General features: G+C 39.9%; 6 protein-coding genes across 8 annotated transcripts; 5 read left to right on the top strand and 1 right to left on the bottom strand.

Moving 5' to 3' along the window:
* The first annotated feature begins 1,158 nt into the window (after positions 1-1,158).
* Positions 1,159-2,233, top strand: LOC9304926 (cold shock protein 2). The gene has a single exon (XM_002868808.2). It carries the CDS (start codon positions 1,341-1,343, stop codon positions 1,926-1,928), a length of 588 nt encoding a protein of 195 aa, XP_002868854.1. The 5' UTR covers positions 1,159-1,340; the 3' UTR covers positions 1,929-2,233.
* A 415-nt stretch (positions 2,234-2,648) lies between these two features.
* LOC9304925 (thaumatin-like protein 1b) lies at positions 2,649-4,736 on the top strand. 2 transcript variants are annotated; one of them, XM_021018707.1, is made up of 4 exons: positions 2,649-3,094; positions 3,183-3,882; positions 4,305-4,433; positions 4,511-4,736. In XM_021018707.1, the coding sequence occupies exons 1-3, from the start codon at positions 3,040-3,042 to the stop codon at positions 4,393-4,395; spliced, it is 846 nt and encodes a 281-aa protein (XP_020874366.1). In that variant the 5' UTR covers positions 2,649-3,039; the 3' UTR covers positions 4,396-4,433; positions 4,511-4,736. The 2 variants fall into 2 exon arrangements, with proteins under 2 accessions (XP_020874366.1, XP_002868853.1); XM_002868807.2 differs by having other exon boundaries at positions 2,652-3,094; positions 4,507-4,736.
* A 1,141-nt stretch (positions 4,737-5,877) lies between these two features.
* On the top strand, positions 5,878-7,928 carry LOC9302887 (pathogenesis-related protein 5). Its single transcript, XM_002868806.2, has 3 exons — positions 5,878-6,254; positions 6,379-7,048; positions 7,406-7,928. Exons 1-3 carry the CDS (start codon positions 6,182-6,184, stop codon positions 7,698-7,700), a joined length of 1,038 nt encoding a protein of 345 aa, XP_002868852.1. The 5' UTR covers positions 5,878-6,181; the 3' UTR covers positions 7,701-7,928.
* Positions 7,929-8,192: 264 nt separating this feature from the next.
* On the bottom strand, positions 8,193-11,657 carry LOC9304924 (anti-sigma-I factor RsgI6). Of its 2 annotated transcripts, XM_002866767.2 has the most exons (8): positions 10,830-11,657; positions 10,702-10,742; positions 10,451-10,610; positions 10,181-10,356; positions 9,995-10,099; positions 9,768-9,914; positions 9,036-9,677; positions 8,193-8,720 (listed from the first exon to the last, which is right to left on the bottom strand). In XM_002866767.2, exons 1-8 carry the CDS (start codon positions 10,915-10,917, stop codon positions 8,385-8,387), a joined length of 1,695 nt encoding a protein of 564 aa, XP_002866813.2. In that variant the 5' UTR covers positions 10,918-11,657; the 3' UTR covers positions 8,193-8,384. The 2 variants fall into 2 exon arrangements, with proteins under 2 accessions (XP_002866813.2, XP_020874422.1); XM_021018763.1 differs by having other exon boundaries at positions 9,995-10,356.
* Positions 11,658-11,965: 308 nt separating this feature from the next.
* LOC9304923 (choline transporter-like protein 2) lies at positions 11,966-14,515 on the top strand. The gene is made up of 3 exons (XM_002868805.2): positions 11,966-13,249; positions 13,646-13,991; positions 14,079-14,515. The coding sequence occupies exons 1-3, from the start codon at positions 12,195-12,197 to the stop codon at positions 14,337-14,339; spliced, it is 1,662 nt and encodes a 553-aa protein (XP_002868851.1). The 5' UTR covers positions 11,966-12,194; the 3' UTR covers positions 14,340-14,515.
* A 45-nt stretch (positions 14,516-14,560) lies between these two features.
* Positions 14,561-17,063, top strand: LOC9302886 (26S proteasome non-ATPase regulatory subunit 4 homolog). The gene is made up of 10 exons (XM_021016748.1): positions 14,561-14,702; positions 14,788-14,901; positions 14,985-15,090; positions 15,179-15,293; positions 15,372-15,584; positions 15,764-16,043; positions 16,151-16,247; positions 16,384-16,484; positions 16,585-16,653; positions 16,743-17,063. Exons 1-10 carry the CDS (start codon positions 14,691-14,693, stop codon positions 16,791-16,793), a joined length of 1,158 nt encoding a protein of 385 aa, XP_020872407.1. The 5' UTR covers positions 14,561-14,690; the 3' UTR covers positions 16,794-17,063.
* Positions 17,064-18,956: the final 1,893 nt, after the last annotated feature.

The raw sequence follows: 18,956 nt of genomic DNA, 5'->3' as shown, positions 1-18,956 counted from the left end.
AAAATATCAATTTTTTAAAAAATCTAAAAATCTTAATCAATGCTCGGATATACAATTTGGATTGCTGAAATAATTTTATATTAAAAAAGAAATATAGTAAATAGTAAAAATTCAACATAGAAAAAGATCTAAAAATATATTTCCTTTTCCAAAAAATTAATGGGAGACTCACAAAAATGCCCCTTTTTTAATACCCCTTTTCAAAAATGCCCCCTTTGGATGTCCATTTTTAAAAATACCCCTTTTATGTACAAAATGACTAAATTACCCTTCTTTTAATAAAAGATATCATAAATATATAAGGAAATATAACAAAATTAGGTCCACAAAATACAAAATATTTTTTGGCGGGAAAAGTGATCCCCCAATTTTTCCCGCCAAAACACTTGTAAAAAATTGTAAAACCTTTAAAATACCTTGTAAAATTTTCCCGTAAAATTTTTTCCCGCCAAAAAATTTTCCCGCCAAAAATTTTTTTTTGCGGGAAAAGTGATTCCGCAATTTTTTTGGCGTTAAATTTTTGGCGGGAAAATTTTTCCCGCCAAAAATTTACAAGGTATTTTAAAGGTTTTTTACAAGGTATTTATAAGGTTTTACAATGTATTTTAAAAGGTTTTACAACGTATTTACAAGGTATTTATAAGATATTATAAGATTTTACAAGCTATTTTATAAGGTTTTTACAAGTTATAAGGTTTTACAAGTTTTTTATAAGGTTTAAAACCTTAAAAGTACCTTGTAAAACCTTTTAAAATACATTGTAAAACCTTACAAAACACTTGTAAATACCTTGTAAAAAACCTTTAAAATACCTTGTAAATTTTTCCCGCCAAAAATTTTCCCGCCAAAAAAATTTCGCAAAAAAAATTGCGGAATCACTTTTCCCGCAAAAAAATTTTTTTGGCGGGAAAAATTTTTACGGGAAAATTTTACAAGGTTTTTTAAAGGTTTTTACAAGTGTTTTGGCGGGAAAATTGCAGGATCACTTTTCCCGCCAAAAAATATTTTGTATTTTGTGGACATAATTTTGTTTCAAATAAGGGTAAAATGGTCATTAAAAATTAAAAGAGGGCAAACTTAAAAATGGACTCTCAAAGGGGGCATTTTTGAAAAGGGGTATTGAAAAAGGGGCATTTTTAACAATTTCTCAAAATTAATCTTGGCAACATGGAAAAATGAAATTGTGTGGGTGACGTGGCAGTCATACCCTTGCCACACCTCTCCTACGCATATAAACAGCAGCTGCGAGGAGAGAGGTTTTCCAGAGTGTGAATTTTTTCTAGGGTTTCGGTTTTTGGAGATTTAGAGAGAAAGTGAGTTTTTAAGACATTTCGATCAGAATGAGCGGAGACAACGGCGGTGGTGAGAGGCGCAAAGGCTCCGTCAAGTGGTTTGACACCCAGAAGGGTTTCGGCTTCATCACTCCTGACGACGGTGGCGACGATCTCTTCGTTCACCAGTCCTCCATCAGATCTGAGGGTTTCCGAAGCCTCGCTGCCGATGAAGCTGTCGAGTTCGAGGTTGAGATGGACAACAACAGCCGTCCCAAGGCCATCGATGTGTCTGGACCCGACGGCGTTCCCGTCCTAGGAAACAGCGGTGGGTCATCTGGCGGACGTGGCGGTTTCGGTGGCGGAAGAGGTGGTGGCCGCGGATCTGGAGGTGGATATGGCGGTGGCGGTGGATACGGAGGAAGAGGAGGTGGCCGAGGAGGCAACGACTGCTACAAGTGTGGTGAGCCCGGTCACATGGCGAGAGACTGTTCTGACGGCGGTGGAGGTTACGGAGGAGGCGGTGGAGGTTACGGAGGAGGCGGAGGCAACTACGGCGGAGGAGGCGGCCGCGGAGGTGGCGGAGGCGGTGGAAGCTGCTACAGCTGTGGCGAGTCGGGACATTTCGCCAGGGATTGCACCAGCGGTGGACGTTGAAACCAACGCCGGTCCGGTGGTAGAGAGGAGTGAGTCGGTTATCTCACAAGTGATCGGATCTTCTTTTCGCCGCCTTCTATCTTTCTATTATCGGCTTTTTGCTTATTATGATTAATCTCTCTCTGTCTTTGTTAGTTGCTTTTTCTTAATCTCTTGATGGTTTCGGATTAGGACTTATTTATGGTACTTGTGATGGGTGAAATGCTTCTTGTTGCTCTGTTTCAAGTGTTCATATGCAAGCAAATATTCTGGGTTTTGTTTTAATCATCTGAATGAATCGTGAGATCTGGATACTTAGATCGTGAGATCATCGTTTTAAGGTTGAATTCTTTTATGGGTTACGATGGATAAGATTCGGCTGCCCATAGATGACAAAATCTATCTGCTCATGGTTGCATTGAATGGCATTTAAGTTGTATGGACTGGAAGGAATTTAATACCAATTGCAGTCTCCATCATTCTCATTTTTTTTTTTTTCACTGAAAGATTTTCATTATATAATACAAGAGTGGAATACATGGGTGGAATATGTTTTTGGAATGCGTTTTCGAAATACAATACCGGCAGAAAACAAAGAAATCCCCGGAAGCTAAAGCTCGATACACACATAAGAAAATATACTAAAGTCAAAAAGTGAAGCTCTCTAAATCATCATTCTCATTATTAATTGTTCTTTAAGTACAAAACGCCACCGTTTCTTCATGATCACGCTCGCATATTACTGTAGCTCACACGATTCGGATTGGATAAGTCGAGAAAAAGCAGATATGGGAAGATTTAGATCTGTGTTGTCGTTGTTACCTTGGAAATCGGAGTGCTAGCATGTTTGAAGGTCCACACCCAAAATCCCACGTGCGCAACGCTAAATGGATAACCAGAAAACCGGTTTAATTTCGGATTCACCAAACCCAGTTTGGAACTAGAATAATCGGTTTCGGTTTTATTTGGTTTGATTTAAAGAAACAGAGAAGCTTTCCTTCCTCTCTCTCTCTCTCACTCGCTCCTCTCTTCCGCCGCTATTTCCATGGACTGAAAGTAAAGTTGCTCGCTTTTTTTTTTACTCATTCAAGCATTCAGCTTTAGAATCCGATCGAATCCTCTTGTAACAACAATGATGAATCGAATCCTCTTGTTTATGATCCTGGCTTTTGTCTTATCTCTTTCAGGTAATAATTATTAATCGCTGTGTATTGCTTGATTTATCGAGATTGGACAATCTTTACACTCGTTGATTGAATTGGTTTCCCATGGCAGAAGTTGAGCCGATTTCGTTCAAGATCACGAATCGTTGCCGGAACACGATATGGCCTGGTTTGCTCTCCGGTGCTAACTCCGCGCCGCTCCCCACAACTGGCTTTCGTCTTTCCAGAGGAAAATCTAAAACCGTCGCAATACCAGCGTCCTGGTCTGGTCGTCTCTGGGCAAGAACCTTGTGTTCACAAGATCGGAGCTCCGGTTCTTTCGTCTGCTTAACCGGAGACTGTGGCTCAGGAAAAGTCGAATGTACAGGCTCCGGTGCTAAACCTCCAGCAACCCTCGCCGAGTTTACTCTCAACGGTACCGGAGGACTTGACTTCTACGACGTTAGCCTCGTCGACGGTTACAACCTCCCGATGCTAATCTTGCCCAAGAAAATCGTCCTTGGAGGATGCGGAGCCACCGGGTGTCTCGTGGACTTGAACGGCGCGTGTCCCAGAGACCTAAAGCTGGTGGCGCGTGGGAAAGGGAACGGTGTGGCTTGCCGTAGCGCGTGCGAGGCATTCGGGGACCCAAGGTATTGCTGCAGCGATGCGTACGCGACGCCGGACACGTGCCAGCCTTCTGTGTACTCGCTCTTCTTTAAGCATGCGTGCCCGCGAGCCTACAGCTACGCCTATGACGACAAGACCAGCACTTACACTTGCGCCACCGGAGCCGATTATTTCATCATCTTCTGTCCGCCGCCGTATACAAGGTGAGATATTGACCCTTTTGCCCCTCTCTTCGAATTAGTTTAGCCTCTGTTCAAAATTTGAGAGATGTTTCTTGTCATTTTATGAGTAGGAATCTAATCTGAGCCACTGTTGATTATTATGGACTTTCATATGATCATCTTCAATGGTTATAGAGCGTAACACAACAGTTTAGTAGATTAAAACTGAAATTTGAATGACTTTTTAGCAGTTTTTGATTTAGTTGGATTGAATTCGACATAGATTGGAATGAGGAGATCCATGATTGAAAATGTAGACCATATATGTAAGCATTTGGTGTGAGAAAGTGTTGATTATGGGTTTTGTTTTAATGGTTGGAAAAGATTAGATAGAAGAGCTCCATTATTGAAAATGTACTTAGGTGTAATGAGCTTAGTAAGTGTTGATTATGGGTTTTGTTCAGCGAGAAGCTTTTAGGATCGAGGAAAGATGGGGCAACGCTGCCGCTAGTAAACAAGAGCATGATTCATTTGCGGCATCCGCACAGCAGCTGAGCCACCTCCTTATATGTCTCAAGTCCTTCTTACATCAGGTCCGTGTTACATGGCTACTGGCATTCTCTATTGAAGTTATTGTTTGTTTTCATTTCGTCTTTCTTGTTGCAGGCAGATAGGAAATTCATGTGTAGAAAATATGGCATTACGGTGGTGATACCAAGGTAGAAAATTGTAAATTTCCTATTGTTTTACCAAGACTTATTGTTTCCGTAACCTGCTCTTTCTATGTCAATCATAAGGTAGAAAGAAATCCATCTTGTGTACTAATTAAAAATAATGTGATTAACGGATTAAGAATAAGGGGTCGATAAAAATAGCCCCATAAGCCCATTTGCACAGCACGCTCGTCTGCAAAACCAAGGCTTACTACCTCTATCCTTCAGTTTCTTAGATTGGAGTACTTTTTTGGCCTAACTTAATTTCTGTACCAAAATTTAGCTACTCTAAGGTGAATTTTTTTTGCTTTTAAATTTTTTTTGCCATACTTTTGAGCATTGTTATACAACAAAGAAATTAACTAACATGTTAATTTGCTTTTTGGGAATATATATAAATACGTCAGGCTTTGGAGACTTGAAAGTTTTTGGGAAATCAATAGCCAATTAAATACTCTCTCTCTTCCTAAAAGGTTGATGTTTTAGCTTTTGTTGTTTGTTCCACAAATATTGATTTTCTAAAATTTTCTTTTATTTTTATTGACTTATAATAGTAAATTGTAAACTTCAAGATACAATACTTATAAATCATTAACTTTTTTAGACTACTATTGGTTGATAATTATAAAAAAATATTTTAAATTAAAAAATAATGTTAAAATGATTAAAAAATGATTGAGTTTTTAATATGTGTAATAACTCCAATATATCAAACTATTAGAATAATAAGGAGTATAATGTAGTTTGTCAGTTACCTTGGCGAAGTTAAAAATATTGAAAAGATTTAGGAGTCAAAGACTCGGTCAGGGTCCAGCTCTCCAGGTAGTAGGGGCATGGGTGAAACTCTCTCTCTCTCTCTTGTTCCTCAAAAGACGAAAGACACAAGAGAGTTATCCTCTGTATTTTGCCACTAAATCTTCCCACTGAGCAGCGCAGTAGCCCAGTAGCCGCTCACTACGAGTCATTCCAAACAACTCGTAGTAATCTACACTCGCGGAACCAGCCATACAGTCTATCGACATTGGCTGAACCAGCTATACAGTCTAAGGGGGAAGCTAATCGATTTCTAGTTAGAAATCTGCTTCCCTCTGTTCGTGCATGTGCCACACGATCTAATAACATGGTCGCATTTTCATACATTTGATCATCAGCGGTCAAGACTCGAAGCATAGTAGTAGCCTCAGAAACTCCACCCTTAAAATAATCCTTTTAATATAGGAAACCACACACAAAGCTCCAACTGATCGATCGATCAACGAAATCTTACACAAAATGAAAAAGAATTTTAATGAATAAAAGACTTCATTAGTAGAAAATAGAACAATTAATGAGATCCGAAACCATTTGGTCCTATCTCTCCCTAGTCCCTACGGCCTACACCCAATAATCTTTTTTTTAAACCCGTTTTTAAAAATTCTTTAATAATTGGACAAGAGAAATTTTGTCAGCTTTCAGGCATAGAGCCCCCCAGTAACACTCAATCCAGGGAAAAAAAATAAGAAAACCCCATTTCGACTCAAATAGCTTCACAGTTTTACTAATCTCTCTCATCTTCTTCCCAACATCAAAGACCTTCACTTCTGATTAGATTCAGTTCAAGAACAGAAGAAGAAAAAAAAAAACCCATAATGGATCTTTCTTCTCGTCGCGCCTCTTTCACTCTCACATTGAGCTTCATAGTTCTCCTCCTAGCCTCCACAGGTAAACCCAGTAGAAGAAGAGTCTCTCCCTCACTTACTTCAAACTCCTTTACACATTATACTTAAGCCTCGTTTCAAAGTTTCATTTTTTCACTGATTTGTTTCTTTATCTTTTGGTATTAAAGGTTCGTATGGCTCAACATTTACATTCGCTAATCGCTGCGGCTTCACCGTATGGCCTGGAATCCTAGCGAATGCTGGCTCACCTACTCTCTCCACCACCGGATTCGAGCTCCCTAAAGGCACCTCCCGCTCTCTCCAAGCTCCCACCGGTTGGTCCGGTCGATTCTGGGCTCGAACCGGTTGCAAGTTCGACGGTTCTGGCTCCGGTACATGCACAACCGGCGATTGCGGCTCCAACACTGTCGAATGCGCCGGACTTGGCGCCGCACCGCCTGTAACTCTCGCCGAGTTCACTCTAGGCACTGGCGGCGACGATTTCTACGACGTTAGTCTCGTCGACGGTTACAACATTCCGATGATAGTCGAAGTCGCCGGTGGATCTGGACAGTGCGCTTCTACCGGATGCACTTCGGATCTTAACACTCAGTGCCCTGCTGAGCTGCGTTTCGGCGACGGAGACGCTTGTAAAAGCGCGTGTGAAGCGTTTCGGAGTCCTGAGTATTGTTGCAGCGGCGCGTACGCTACACCTTCGACTTGTCGGCCTTCCGTCTACTCGGAGATGTTCAAAGCCGCGTGTCCTCGCTCGTATAGCTACGCTTACGACGATGCTACGAGCACTTTCACTTGCGCCGGTGGAGATTATACGGTGACGTTTTGCCCTTCTTCCCCTAGGTAATAATTATACTGTCCTCAAATTTCTCACTTACTATAGTATTATTCTTATTAATTTCCACAATTTAGGGGTTCCTTGAAAACTTTTTTTTTTTTAGTATAATGAATGATTTTGGGTATGTTTTTTTTTTTCGCCGTTGGGAAAGCCAAAGTTTGTGTTTATCTTCTTTTCATAAACCATCATTTTGAAAGCAAAAAGATTCTCTTTGTGTTGTCAATTACGATTAATTTAATCGAGAAAGTTTGTAGCAAATGTTTCAAAATGACAAAAAATGCTAAAGTTGTTTGAAAACGCAAGTTGAAAGATTTGACATTGCAATCATTTTGATTAGTGTTTGAATAATTTTGTGTATACAGTCAAAAATCGACTAGCTATTCCCCTCCAGTGACAGACTCGTCGTCGACCTCACAAGGTTCGGATCTTGTGCCTGGTTCTGATACGGGTTATGCCGCCGGTCAGGGTCAACAGACTCCAGTTCAAGGTACTGTGTACGGGTCTCAGGGTACTGGGTCGGAGATGGGTACGGGTGAGACCATGTTACAGGACGGATCATGGATGGCTGGTTTGGCCATGGGAGACTCAAGCAGACCAGCCGGCGCTTCATTGGCAATGCTACTTGCTGCCTTTACTTTTCCGTTTATCTTCTCGTAGCATCCTCGTCTTAGATTTTGTAGTCGTTTTGTTAGCATTGCCTTGGTTTAGTTTTCTTGATACTCAATGTTTATCGCTCAAGACTGCGACTATTTGGGTTTTAGGGTTTTGCATTGTAGCTTTGTCGTGTGTGCGTGTTCCTTTTCATCTGTCTTTGAAGATGGTGTTTCATGTTCGAAATTGTGAGATATGCTTTGTGTGATATAAAGATCTTTTGTGGCTTTAATAGATCTAAAGCGCCAAGGTGATTATTATTAGACCACTAAAATTAAGAATTTCATATTTATTGTGTCTGGATTTTGGTAGGTCTAATTTTTAATTCCTAGAGAGTATAGTAACATTCAAGTGTATGATAATGTCGCCAGAGCCAAGCTGGGGCTCACAGTTAATGGCTGTGTGATGTGAATGATGCCCACTTTAGCTTTTTTAAGTTACTTTGCAGAGATTTATGTTTGATTTGATGTCTCTATATTATGTCATAAATTTTCTATAGATAAAAGTTTGCCCACGCCTCAAAATCTCGTCCCTCTTTTTGACCCTTTGTCACTTACTTTTGTCCCCACCAGTACATTCAATTTTGTTACTGATTGAAAATTTGCAAATTAAAATATAATTTACCTATGTGTTCCTCATTAAGATCTACTCTATATCTTAAGAGATAATCTTAAACATGGAGTCGCTGTGTTAGATTTGAAGCCTCACATGTTTGGTCTCAGGGCCTTGAGATAACGAGAAAGACGAATTAACCGTTTTACCTTGGTATACGATGCCAACTCTATACTCTCCCAAAAAGCCGAAGAAGCTGAAGGAACCATGGTCGTCGGTCGTGGCCTTAACCTCACGAGTCTTCCATTCTAGAAGCTTCTGGTCCACCATGTCTCCGGCTGGAAGGTTCCGGAATTTATCGTCGGTGAGGCACATTTGGTAACAACCGTTTGGGTGAAGTGCGGTCCATAGCATTATACCGTTCACCGATGGGTGCGAGAATCCTTCACGTAACACTTGCTCCAAATAAATCGCCTGAGAACATGACAAAATTCCGGTTACTAGCCCCAAGGTTTAATCAATTAATGTGTACTACTAGTGAATAAGATATCAAAAGTGAAGCAAATTTATCTACATAGTAGTTAGTAGAAGAATGCTTCTCTTTCAAATTTGATTATTTTGTAGTGGAATGATTCCACTCTGTTCAAAATGCCACCATATTATATCACCCTCAAGAAAGAAACAACAACTATTTTCAGCCTAAATCAATTTGAAAAAACGCATAATAACCGGGTTCAAATTCCAAACTGAATTAAACCGGAATTGGCAAGGAAACAGAGACTTATTGACCTGCGTGCGGTGGTCGAGGCTGCTGCTGATATCAATTTCGGTGAGCCAGATTGGGAGCTGGAGCGTCGCGAGTTTGTCGATGATTGCTCTCATTAGCGCCACGTTCGGCGTCGTGAAGTGACCCTCGAGACCGATTCCGTCCATCCTTATGCCGTCGTACCGTTGGAGTTCCCTCACCCTCGCGATGTATTCGTCAACCGTCGACTTCTCGTCGCTGCAAGTCTCCACCACGTTGAAATCATTAAAGAACAGAGTCGCCAGCGAGTCAATCTCACGCGCCGCCGCGAAGAACCCGTACGACGCGTTCTTCCCCAGTCGACTCTCGTAGAAGTCGAAGTGAAGCATCTCGTTGCTCACGTCCCAGTGCACGAACTCCCCTCTGTACCGAGTCATTAGACTCTTGATTCGCCGGTTAACCGCCGACCGGAGATCTTCGCCGCTTAGATTACGAACCCAATTGGGATTGTATTTGGGATCCTCCCAGAAGATGTTGTGGCCGCGAGCGATGATTCTGTTGGCTCTGACGAAATTCATCATCTTATCAGCCAATGTGTAATTGAGTTTGCCTTGATCGGGCTCCGTCGCGTACCATTTCAGCTCGTTCTCGAACACAGTGGCGTCGAATCTCTTGACGAACCATTCCTACCAAAAAAACAGTTTCCGTTTAAAGAAGGAAGCAGAGGGAGGTTTGATCAAACGACATATGTTTTTAGTATAGAGAGTGTCTTTTACTTGGTAAGGAATGTTTCCAAGAATAGTTTTGGAGATGGCAGATCCAATGGGGAAGTCTTTAGAGATCTGCTCTACTGTCACCTCTGCTCCTTCAACGCTCTCTCCGTTTTCTTCGGACACGTGAATTGTCACTGCTCGTTTTCTCGCCTGAAAATAAGTGTTAAGCGATCCACATAAAGAATGTAATTCGCGAATTTTGGTGTTAGGAATTAGATTGTGTGTTTTACGGTATTAATGAAGTAATCTTGGATGTTCCTCCATTGCTCCTGCGTGAAGGGCTGAAGAGAAGCACTCGCCACTTGTAATTGGATCTTGCTATCGTCGTTTGATGTCTGCATTATCAGAAATTTACAATCTTTGGATCTTCTATTCTGATCAGATCTTTTGAATTGAGCATATATAGAAGAGTCTACCTCAAAGAAGAGGATGGATTGGTTACAAGGAGAATCAAGAAGGAAGCCGCCTTTGAGGAAAGACCAGCAACCATGTTTGGCTGTTACAGAACCGACGCAGTTTAAAGTGGCGTTGTCTGCTCTCAGCCTTGCCCTTACACGAGCTGATGCAGCTCCAGCCTCTATCTTCACCCAAACTGTTGTCCATATATCAGTCCCAAATCAGTCAGATCATCACATTCATTTCACCTTTTAACGTATATATATAACACTCTAATGAATATGCTTAACTGGAGAAGCAATAGATGGTGTTCTGCGTGAGATTGTGCAATATGTAAGTTGGTGTGTAACGAGCACCAATGCCTGTGAGAGAGTCTCTGCCTGAGACAGAAGGCTTTTGGTCCTTCAGCATTCCTCCGTTGTACAGTGGCTTCTCTGCTTCTGCTCTACACTGTTGCATTTGACATACATATATGTGTATAATTTTTCTATCTATGCGCAATTGTATATCTTGTGAAATTGATAGTTCAAAGCTTTAAAACCTCTGTGTAGGCGGTAGAGTCGTAGAATGGTCCATCTAGACCTGAAGATTTTAAACATCATCAAGCTAAAATTTTGTATACATATGTGTATTATATACTATGGTATGCTCTGATATACTTGTGTGTACCATTTGACGAAGAAGCAGGAGTGAAGGCGGTGAGGAGAGAAAGGGCCAAGAAAATCAAACAATACATGTAAGAGTATTTCATGACCATAACAAGAACACACAATTTTGAGATAGGAAAAGAAAAAAAGAGAAATTCGATCAGGGCGATGAAACGAAGTGCGTTGATGTGGTTGGATGGGTGGTTAGGCCAATCTCTATTTGGGAGAGTTTCAATCAGAGAGGGAACAATATAGTCAGAAACACTGAACCTATTGAGTGAGTTCACGTGATGATGTTGTTATACGCGAAGTGGGTTTTTGTGTCATGTGAAGTCGTGCTTTTATAGAGCTACTAGAGTACCACGGGTTGATGCTTTGGTTACAAGTTTCTTACCTAAATCGTAACATTTGGTTGTCTTTTTAAGTTTAAATGAATCAAAAAGTATCCTCTATATTTAAAAGTTAGAGATTTTGAATTAACATATAGTTTGATCCAAAGTTTAAATTTACAAGATTTTGTATTAATGTTTTTAATTTATTGCTCTATAGAAAACTCAAATATTTGGAAAACAACACATAAAAATATCATAGAGAACCATAAGTATGAACCACAGAAGTTATGAGAAGAGACCAAATTTTTTAAACATATATTTTTTTTAATTGATACAAAGGGAAATAAATATTATGGTCTATGCATTTAAATTACATTGTTATTTACATATGGATATAAATTTGCAACGAATTTAGCTAATTAAAGGGGAAACAAGATATGCAGTGAATTTGGTTAATTGGAAAACAAAAAATCTAATAAGGGCAAAAGAGATTTTTATGGGGGCAATTAAATTAAATTCCTTAAAAATCTCTCAAAAGATTTCAAAATGTTTAGGACCATTTTGCCCTTGCATGCGAGGCTTTGGGCTTTAATATGATCAGTCAGGCTTACTGAATTCTTTTATGGGACTTTCTTTGAAGCCCGTTCCAATCTCTCCGAGTCTGGAAATTTATTATTCAGATAGGACATTAATATTACTATTATTTTTCTTCTTCGTGAATTTTCTTTTAGTCTTAATGTTATAAGAAATTATACTAAAATTTTAATGCGCATGAAGATGATGATGATAATAATATCTACGTATTTCATTAAAAATCCACCTTGGGACGGTATACTTGACTAATATCGGTTGATAATCAATTGTGGTGGCGAGATCTCTTGGATCATCTTCGCTTCGCCGCTTGGGCGGTGTGGTCGTCGTCATCATCGTCACTACTAATTACTGTTGAGATTAAAAAAAAAATGCTTAATTGAGTCTCGTCGTCTTCTGCTTAAGCTTCATCATCATTTAGCTCCAGAGGTGGAGCTTTCTTCTCTCTCTCTCTTTTGACGACCATGGCGGCGGACGACGGCGACCCCACTAATTTCGCTGCAATCTACGACTCATCTTCTCCGTCGCACCCTCTTCTCTCTAAACCCTCCACGTCCGCTCTCGATTCTCCGCGTCGAAGTGATCCCGAATCCGACCCAACTCAATTTCTTCAGATCTCCTACAATTTTGGCCCCAGAACTTTCAAGGACATCCCTTTCCTTCTTCTCTTCGATCTTCTCGTACTCTCCACCTTTGGTTTTGGAATCTTCTCCCTTTTCCATAGAAACAGCGATTACGGGAGCTCCTCTTCCTTCACCTACGATTTCCACTCTAGCTCCTGCGTCAAAAATTCCACCTTTACGAAAATTTCGGATGGGTACCACTCGAGTGTCATGTACGGTATGGTTTCTTCGTCTGATCCAGTCTTTGAGAAGGATTTAATCTGGACCCTTGTTGTAACGCTCATCTTAAGCCTGCCCTTCTGTTTTAGCGTCCTGCTTTTGCTCAAACACTACACTAAGCAGATTGTTTATGCTTGTTTACCTCTCTTTGTCCTTTTCCCCATCTTTTTCAATCTCTATTGGTTTGTCGCTTGTACTCTTAGCGCTTCTTGTAGTGACGCCCTCCCTCTAGCTTACAGAATTCTTGTCCTAGTCTTCGTTTTCTTGATCATCGGGATCATTGTCTGGATCATAGTAGCTAATTGGCACAGAATTGAGCTCACTATCCAAATCATCAGTGTTGCATCGGATGCCTTGTCCAAAAATTTGAAGCTTTTTGTTGTGTTGCCGCTGCTGACTCTCGGGTTAGTGGTGTACTATGTGCCGATTGTGGTGTTCTTGGTGTTTGCAAGGTTTAATGGGAAGTTTGTGCCGCGAGAGTTGGATAGTCACTACTTTTGTGAGTGGAAGGAAGATTCTTGGGTTCCTGCGTATTACGCTCTTGCCATTTTAACGATGCTTTGGTCTCTTGCTGTAATGGTGGAAATGCAAGTGTATGTGATAAGTGGAGCTATTGCTCAGTGGTATTTCTCCAAGGAAGACTCAGTGCCTAAAAAATGCATCCGGAGTTCTTTGAGGTGATTCACTGCCACGTCTTTCCCTCTTTTATTCTTGCAATCAATGAATTTGTTTGTGTGATCTGGGGAGTTTTTGCTTTGAGGTCTTCTAGTTGTGTTTCCTCATAAAGTATGCTTCTTGTTTCAATCCTCACATCCAAAGTATCCCTTGCTTGGCTTCGTTCTTGAGTACTCAATGGTTTTAGGTCATGGTATTCATAGTCTAGGCCTTATGGATTGGATTCAATACATGTACTGGAACCCATCATCTTAACTGGTTTTGATACTTTAAATGTGAAAAGAGACAACAGAGAGTGGTATTTGAGGATCCAAATTTGCAATAGTCTCCTAATCTGTTGTAGGTTTATGTCAAGCATGTGTGAATCTTATTCTTTTTCCATATCTCTGTCTCTTCAGGAACGCATTTGGTCAATCCTTTGGTACAATATGTGTATCAGGACTTCTCATCTGCATTGTTCGTGTGGTCCGGGCAATTGTGGACAATGCAAGAGAAGAGAACCCACAAGGGATAGTGAACTTGGTTCTCCGTTGCTGTGCAAACGCCTTACTTGGAGCCCTTGATTATCTCAACAAGTTCACCATCAACTTTGCTGCAATAACAGGGGAAGCCTATTGCACCTCTGCGAAAATGACTTATGAGCTCTTAAGACGCAACCTACTGTCAGCTGTATTTGTGGAAACGGTTTCCACCAGAATCCTAACCGGAATAGTCTTTGTCCTCTCAGCCGCATATGCAGTCGCGGTAAGTATTAGCTTCTGCTTCTCATGAACTAAGCATCTACTAATTGTCATAGTTACTAACTTTGGGTTTTACGATGTGCAAAAGCAGACATGGGCTGTTCTGAGAGGCGTGACCAACCTGGGTATAGATTCGTACTTGGTGGCTATACTTGCGTGGCTGTTACTGATAGTGGTCTTGGCTTTCTTTGTACATGTTCTTGACGATGTGATAGACACAATTTATGTCTGTTACGCGATTGATCGAGACAAAGGGGATGTATGTAAGCAGGAAGTTCACGAGGTATATGTTCACTTGCCTATCAGCAGAAGCACAAGATCTTCTCTAATCCCAAATGCTCTGAATGCATAGGAGAAGATGATCCAACGTCTCTGCTTGTTGTATTTGTTTTTTTGTTTGTTTACACCATTGTAAATTCGTGAGTAGAGAAAGTGAATCTTTCGTTTGTCTTCTTGGGGTTTATATTGACGTTTTGTAGAGTTATGGGGTAATGTTGAATAAAAAAGAAATAGTGTTTTTATGAAAAACAACTAAAATGAAATAAACGTAAATTATTAGGGTATAAAAGGAGAAAGTGAAAAATAAAGGGCTCTATATAAAGAAGCACAAATATTTTTATTAATCGGTCTAAAATCTAAATCTTGCGTTCCTGACTTTCTCTCTACGACAGAATTTGAAGCATCTTCTCTCTCTCTCTCTACGATGGTTCTCGAGGTGATTTTCGAATTACTTGTGCTTCTGATCTGAGTATCTCTCGATTTCTTCTTGTTTGATGTTTTCTTTGTTGGTTTCTCCGTAGGCGACTATGATATGCATCGACAACTCCGAGTGGATGCGAAACGGAGATTACTCTCCGTCTAGGTTACAGGCGCAAACGGAAGCTGTTAATCTTCTTTGTGGGGCCAAAACCCAGGTAATTTTTCACTTGGGATTCGATTAGGGTTTTGGGTTGGCGTGAGATTGTGATTTAGGGATCTTTCTGTTTGCAAATTGCAGTCGAATCCGGAGAATACGGTGGGGATATTGACAATGGCTGGCAAAGGGGTTAGAGTTTTGACTACGCCTACCTCTGATCTTGGCAAAATTCTGGCCTGTATGCACGGTATGTCTCTCTCTCTCTCTCCTATCTTTCTCATTGGAAAAATCTCTTCTTTTTTTTTAGTTAGTCATCATTGAGTTTAATTTGCCAGGCCTTGATGTTGGAGGAGAGATCAATTTAACAGCAGCTATCCAGATCGCCCAGCTAGCTCTTAAGCATCGCCAAAACAAGAATCAACGCCAACGGATTATTGTTTTTGCTGGAAGGTACCCTATTTCTTGTTTGCTCATTAACCTTCTTTTTGTATAGTTATCTGATGTTTTTCTTGTGCTTCTACTTTTTAGTCCAATCAAGTACGAAAAGAAGGCCCTAGAAGTTGTTGGCAAAAGGCTGAAGAAGAATAGTGTCTCTCTTGACATTGTCAATTTCGGGGAAGATGATGATGAGGAAAAGCCTCAGAAGCTGGAGGCCCTCCTTAGTGCTGTCAATAACAACGACGGTAGCCACATTGTTCATGTTCCATCTGGAGCCAATGCTCTCTCAGATGTCCTTCTCAGGTACCATCCATTTTCTACTTTATCTAGATTGTTAATGGAACACTTTATACAATATCCCGGGTTGGGAAGGGCCTTGCATTTGGTTTGCTGTGTTTAGGTCTTTTGAGCTCTCTAGTCTTGCTTTTTATCATTGCTCTTTTAAACATAGATAGTGTTTTAACTTTTAAATTTTCTTCCAGCACACCTGTCTTCACGGGTGATGAGGGTGCAAGTGGGTATGTTTCTGCGGCAGCTGCTGCAGCTGCAGCAGGTGGGGACTTTGACTTTGGTGTGGACCCAAATATTGATCCAGAGCTTGCTCTCGCCCTTCGGGTCTCCATGGAGGAGGAGAGAGCAAGACAAGAGGCTGCTGCTAAGAAGGCAGCCGATGAGGCAGGTCAGAAAGACAAAGATGGGGACACAGCTTCCGCCTCACAGGAGACAGTTGCTAGGACAACTGAGAAGAACGCTGAACCAATGGTTAGTTTTAACTTAATTTGGTTGCTGTGATGTTTTAAAATTGAGTGTAGCATGCTTATATAGTCACAGGCGGAGAGATTGTTAATCATTAAAACTTTTTGTGGCAGGATGAGGACAGTGCGCTGCTAGATCAGGCAATTGCTATGTCTGTAGGTGATGTGAATATGTCAGAAGCGGCTGATGAGGACCAGGATCTGGCTTTAGGTAAGTAGAGCAGTGTGGTAAAAGTATATCCATGGCAATCAAAATTTGCTTTTTCTTGTAAGAAAAAGGAACAACTATCAGAAGATATATAATTGATACCTTTGGGTGTTCTGATGAAAGACCCTTGTATGTGCAGCTCTGCAAATGTCAATGAGTGGGGAAGAGTCAAGTGAAGCTACAGGTGCTGGAAACAACCTCTTGGGAGATCAAGCCTTCATATCGTCTGTTCTCTCATCGGTAAGCTTACGTAAAAACCGTAGTCAGGATTTTTCACAAGAAAAATGAAAGAGAAAAGTAGTAGTGGTAGCTTTGGTACTAAGACTTTGTGAACACGCAGCTTCCTGGGGTAGATCCAAATGATCCAGCGGTAAAAGCTCTGCTAGCGTCTCTGCCAGATGAGTCAAAGGTGCGTCTTTGTTGTTGTTGATGATTACATCTTTTTTGTTATTAGATAAAGAAGATTCTGATAAATGTATCTGGTTAAAATGAGGGCAGCGCAACGAGGAGGAAGAGAGTAGTAGCAAAGGTGAAGATGAGAAGAAGTGAAGAAGGAAGAGAGAGGTCTCAATAAAACTTCCTCTTGTTTCTTTGGTTTGATAGAGATTGGGACCGATTTTAACTAATCTCTCTGCCTTATGAACTTTGTTTTCTCTCTCTCACTCTCTTTATAATGTTGTTATTGTACGAGTCAAAGGACTAGCTTCCTTCTTAATTTTTATCGGACTTTGTGTCGAATGGGGCTCTTAGAAAGTAGGCCTGTATATTACATACAGATCTCGAACAATTTAGTAGAAAAAATGAGTCCTAAATTCGTAATGAACTTCATCGGAAGATCCAACCCTTACACAAGTGTAGAACTTGTCAAATTTGAAAATTTCTTACGGCAATGCAAAAGTCTAAAATGGTATTTAAATTTTGCTCACATATCTGAGAACTTAGTTTGCTAATTGCAAGCCGTAATTTGATCATTTACGTACATGTAAACTAAGATACACAAATTGAATTGTGCCATCGTTAAGACATTTTGGGAAAACTGATTAGTGAGAAATTTTCTTTGTTCCCTTTTAGAGCAAGATAGGGAAAGACAAAACAAGAGTCGAAAACTATAACATTAAAAAAGAAAAGAAAAACTCTGATAGAAGCTTCTATTGCATCTACCTAACACCTTTTGAAAAAGACGGTTTTAAAAAATGAAAGAAGAAGAAGAAGAAGAAGAAGAGGAGGAGGCAGGTGCGTCTGTCTTTGTTAACTTGTGTGGTCATCGTTTTGTCCTTTTCCCCTTTTTCCTTATCTTCAGTTCTCACCACTCCTCTCTCCCATCTCTTTCATTTCTACATGTTTTTTTTGTTAGTCCTTCACTTTCAAAATATTTAATCCACCCGCTCTAAAACTGTTAAATCTTCATGTTCGAAATTACTCAAACGTTTTCAATTTTTATTTCAGACTACAACTGATTTCGAATTTGTACAAAGATCTACTTGTTTTTTTTTTTCTTTCTAGTTTTAATATTTAAATTTGTTTCATTTGTTGATGCAACCTGAGAAATGTCGTATTGTTGAGTTCGTATCTTCATCAGAATGGTATATATATCAAACCCCAGTGCGAGTTATAACACCTTGTGATTTAAATATGGTGATCATATCATTTCTTAAGAGATCTATATAGGCTGAGTGAGATCGTACCAATATTTTGACCTAAAAAAAACAACTGGAGTGTATAACCATTTGATCGATTTTACATTTAAATATGTACGAGAGAAAGAAAAATATATCAATTCTTTTGGATTTGAGATGAGAATGTAGTAGCTAGAGGGGGTGTGTAGTGTTGGGGAGATCAACGAACATGTCCACCACCGATTTTACCAAGCATCTAATTACAATAGAGCAATGTTTTACTCTACGAGGCACTCTTTCTATAAATTCAAGCATGTGGCTACATTCAATGAAACGATCCTATACATTATTAAGATATATGCATGCATGTGTAGCTACCATTATATATACCATTATATATATATCTATGCATGCATGTGGTAATGTGGATATACAAGAGTATATGAATGTTATGCATGTGTGTATTCATGTATGTATGTATGCAGATGTGGATCGCATGCAAGTGGACAAAAGATGAGGAAAGGTTGGTATATAGGTTGGTAGGGAGATGGGTAGTGAGAAATAAATAGGGTTTGGTAGAAGAAAGGGTCCATTGGTTGTTGCTTCCTTTCCTTCATTTATGGTTTATAATATTATTTTTTTTCATATATATATCTCTCTTTCCTTTTTTTATCTCAAAAACATTTAAGTTTTCTCCTACCTCCTTTTCTTACCACTTATCTATCCGTGCCAAATTAACCACAAACATCACTTTCCACTTGTCATGAAACATTTGGATTTGTTTTGAATTTCACGTTCTTCTCCTAGATCTTTAATTATAGATCTTAACAAGGTATCATCTCTACTCTCTAGTAGTACAATCTAAGTATCATGTGATGAAGTATCTTTGCCATACCCATAATCTTTTTTCTTCTTATTTGGCTTATCTCCAACATTGGATAACGAGTTATTTGGGCAACCGACCTCTCTTACCTCATAAACTACTAATCCTAATCGTATTCTACGATTTTAAAAAATATTCTTATCTACAATATGTATATATATGTATTTAAACATTGAAAAACTATCAAACTAGCTTCCTTATTTTTCTATGGAT

This window comes from Arabidopsis lyrata (genome assembly GCF_000004255.2).
Source record: "Arabidopsis lyrata subsp. lyrata unplaced genomic scaffold ARALYscaffold_7, whole genome shotgun sequence".
In the NCBI taxonomy this organism is placed as follows: domain Eukaryota; kingdom Viridiplantae; phylum Streptophyta; class Magnoliopsida; order Brassicales; family Brassicaceae; genus Arabidopsis; species Arabidopsis lyrata.
The sequence above is the reverse complement of the archived record's forward strand: the minus strand, read 5'-3'. Positions and strand labels throughout refer to the sequence as shown.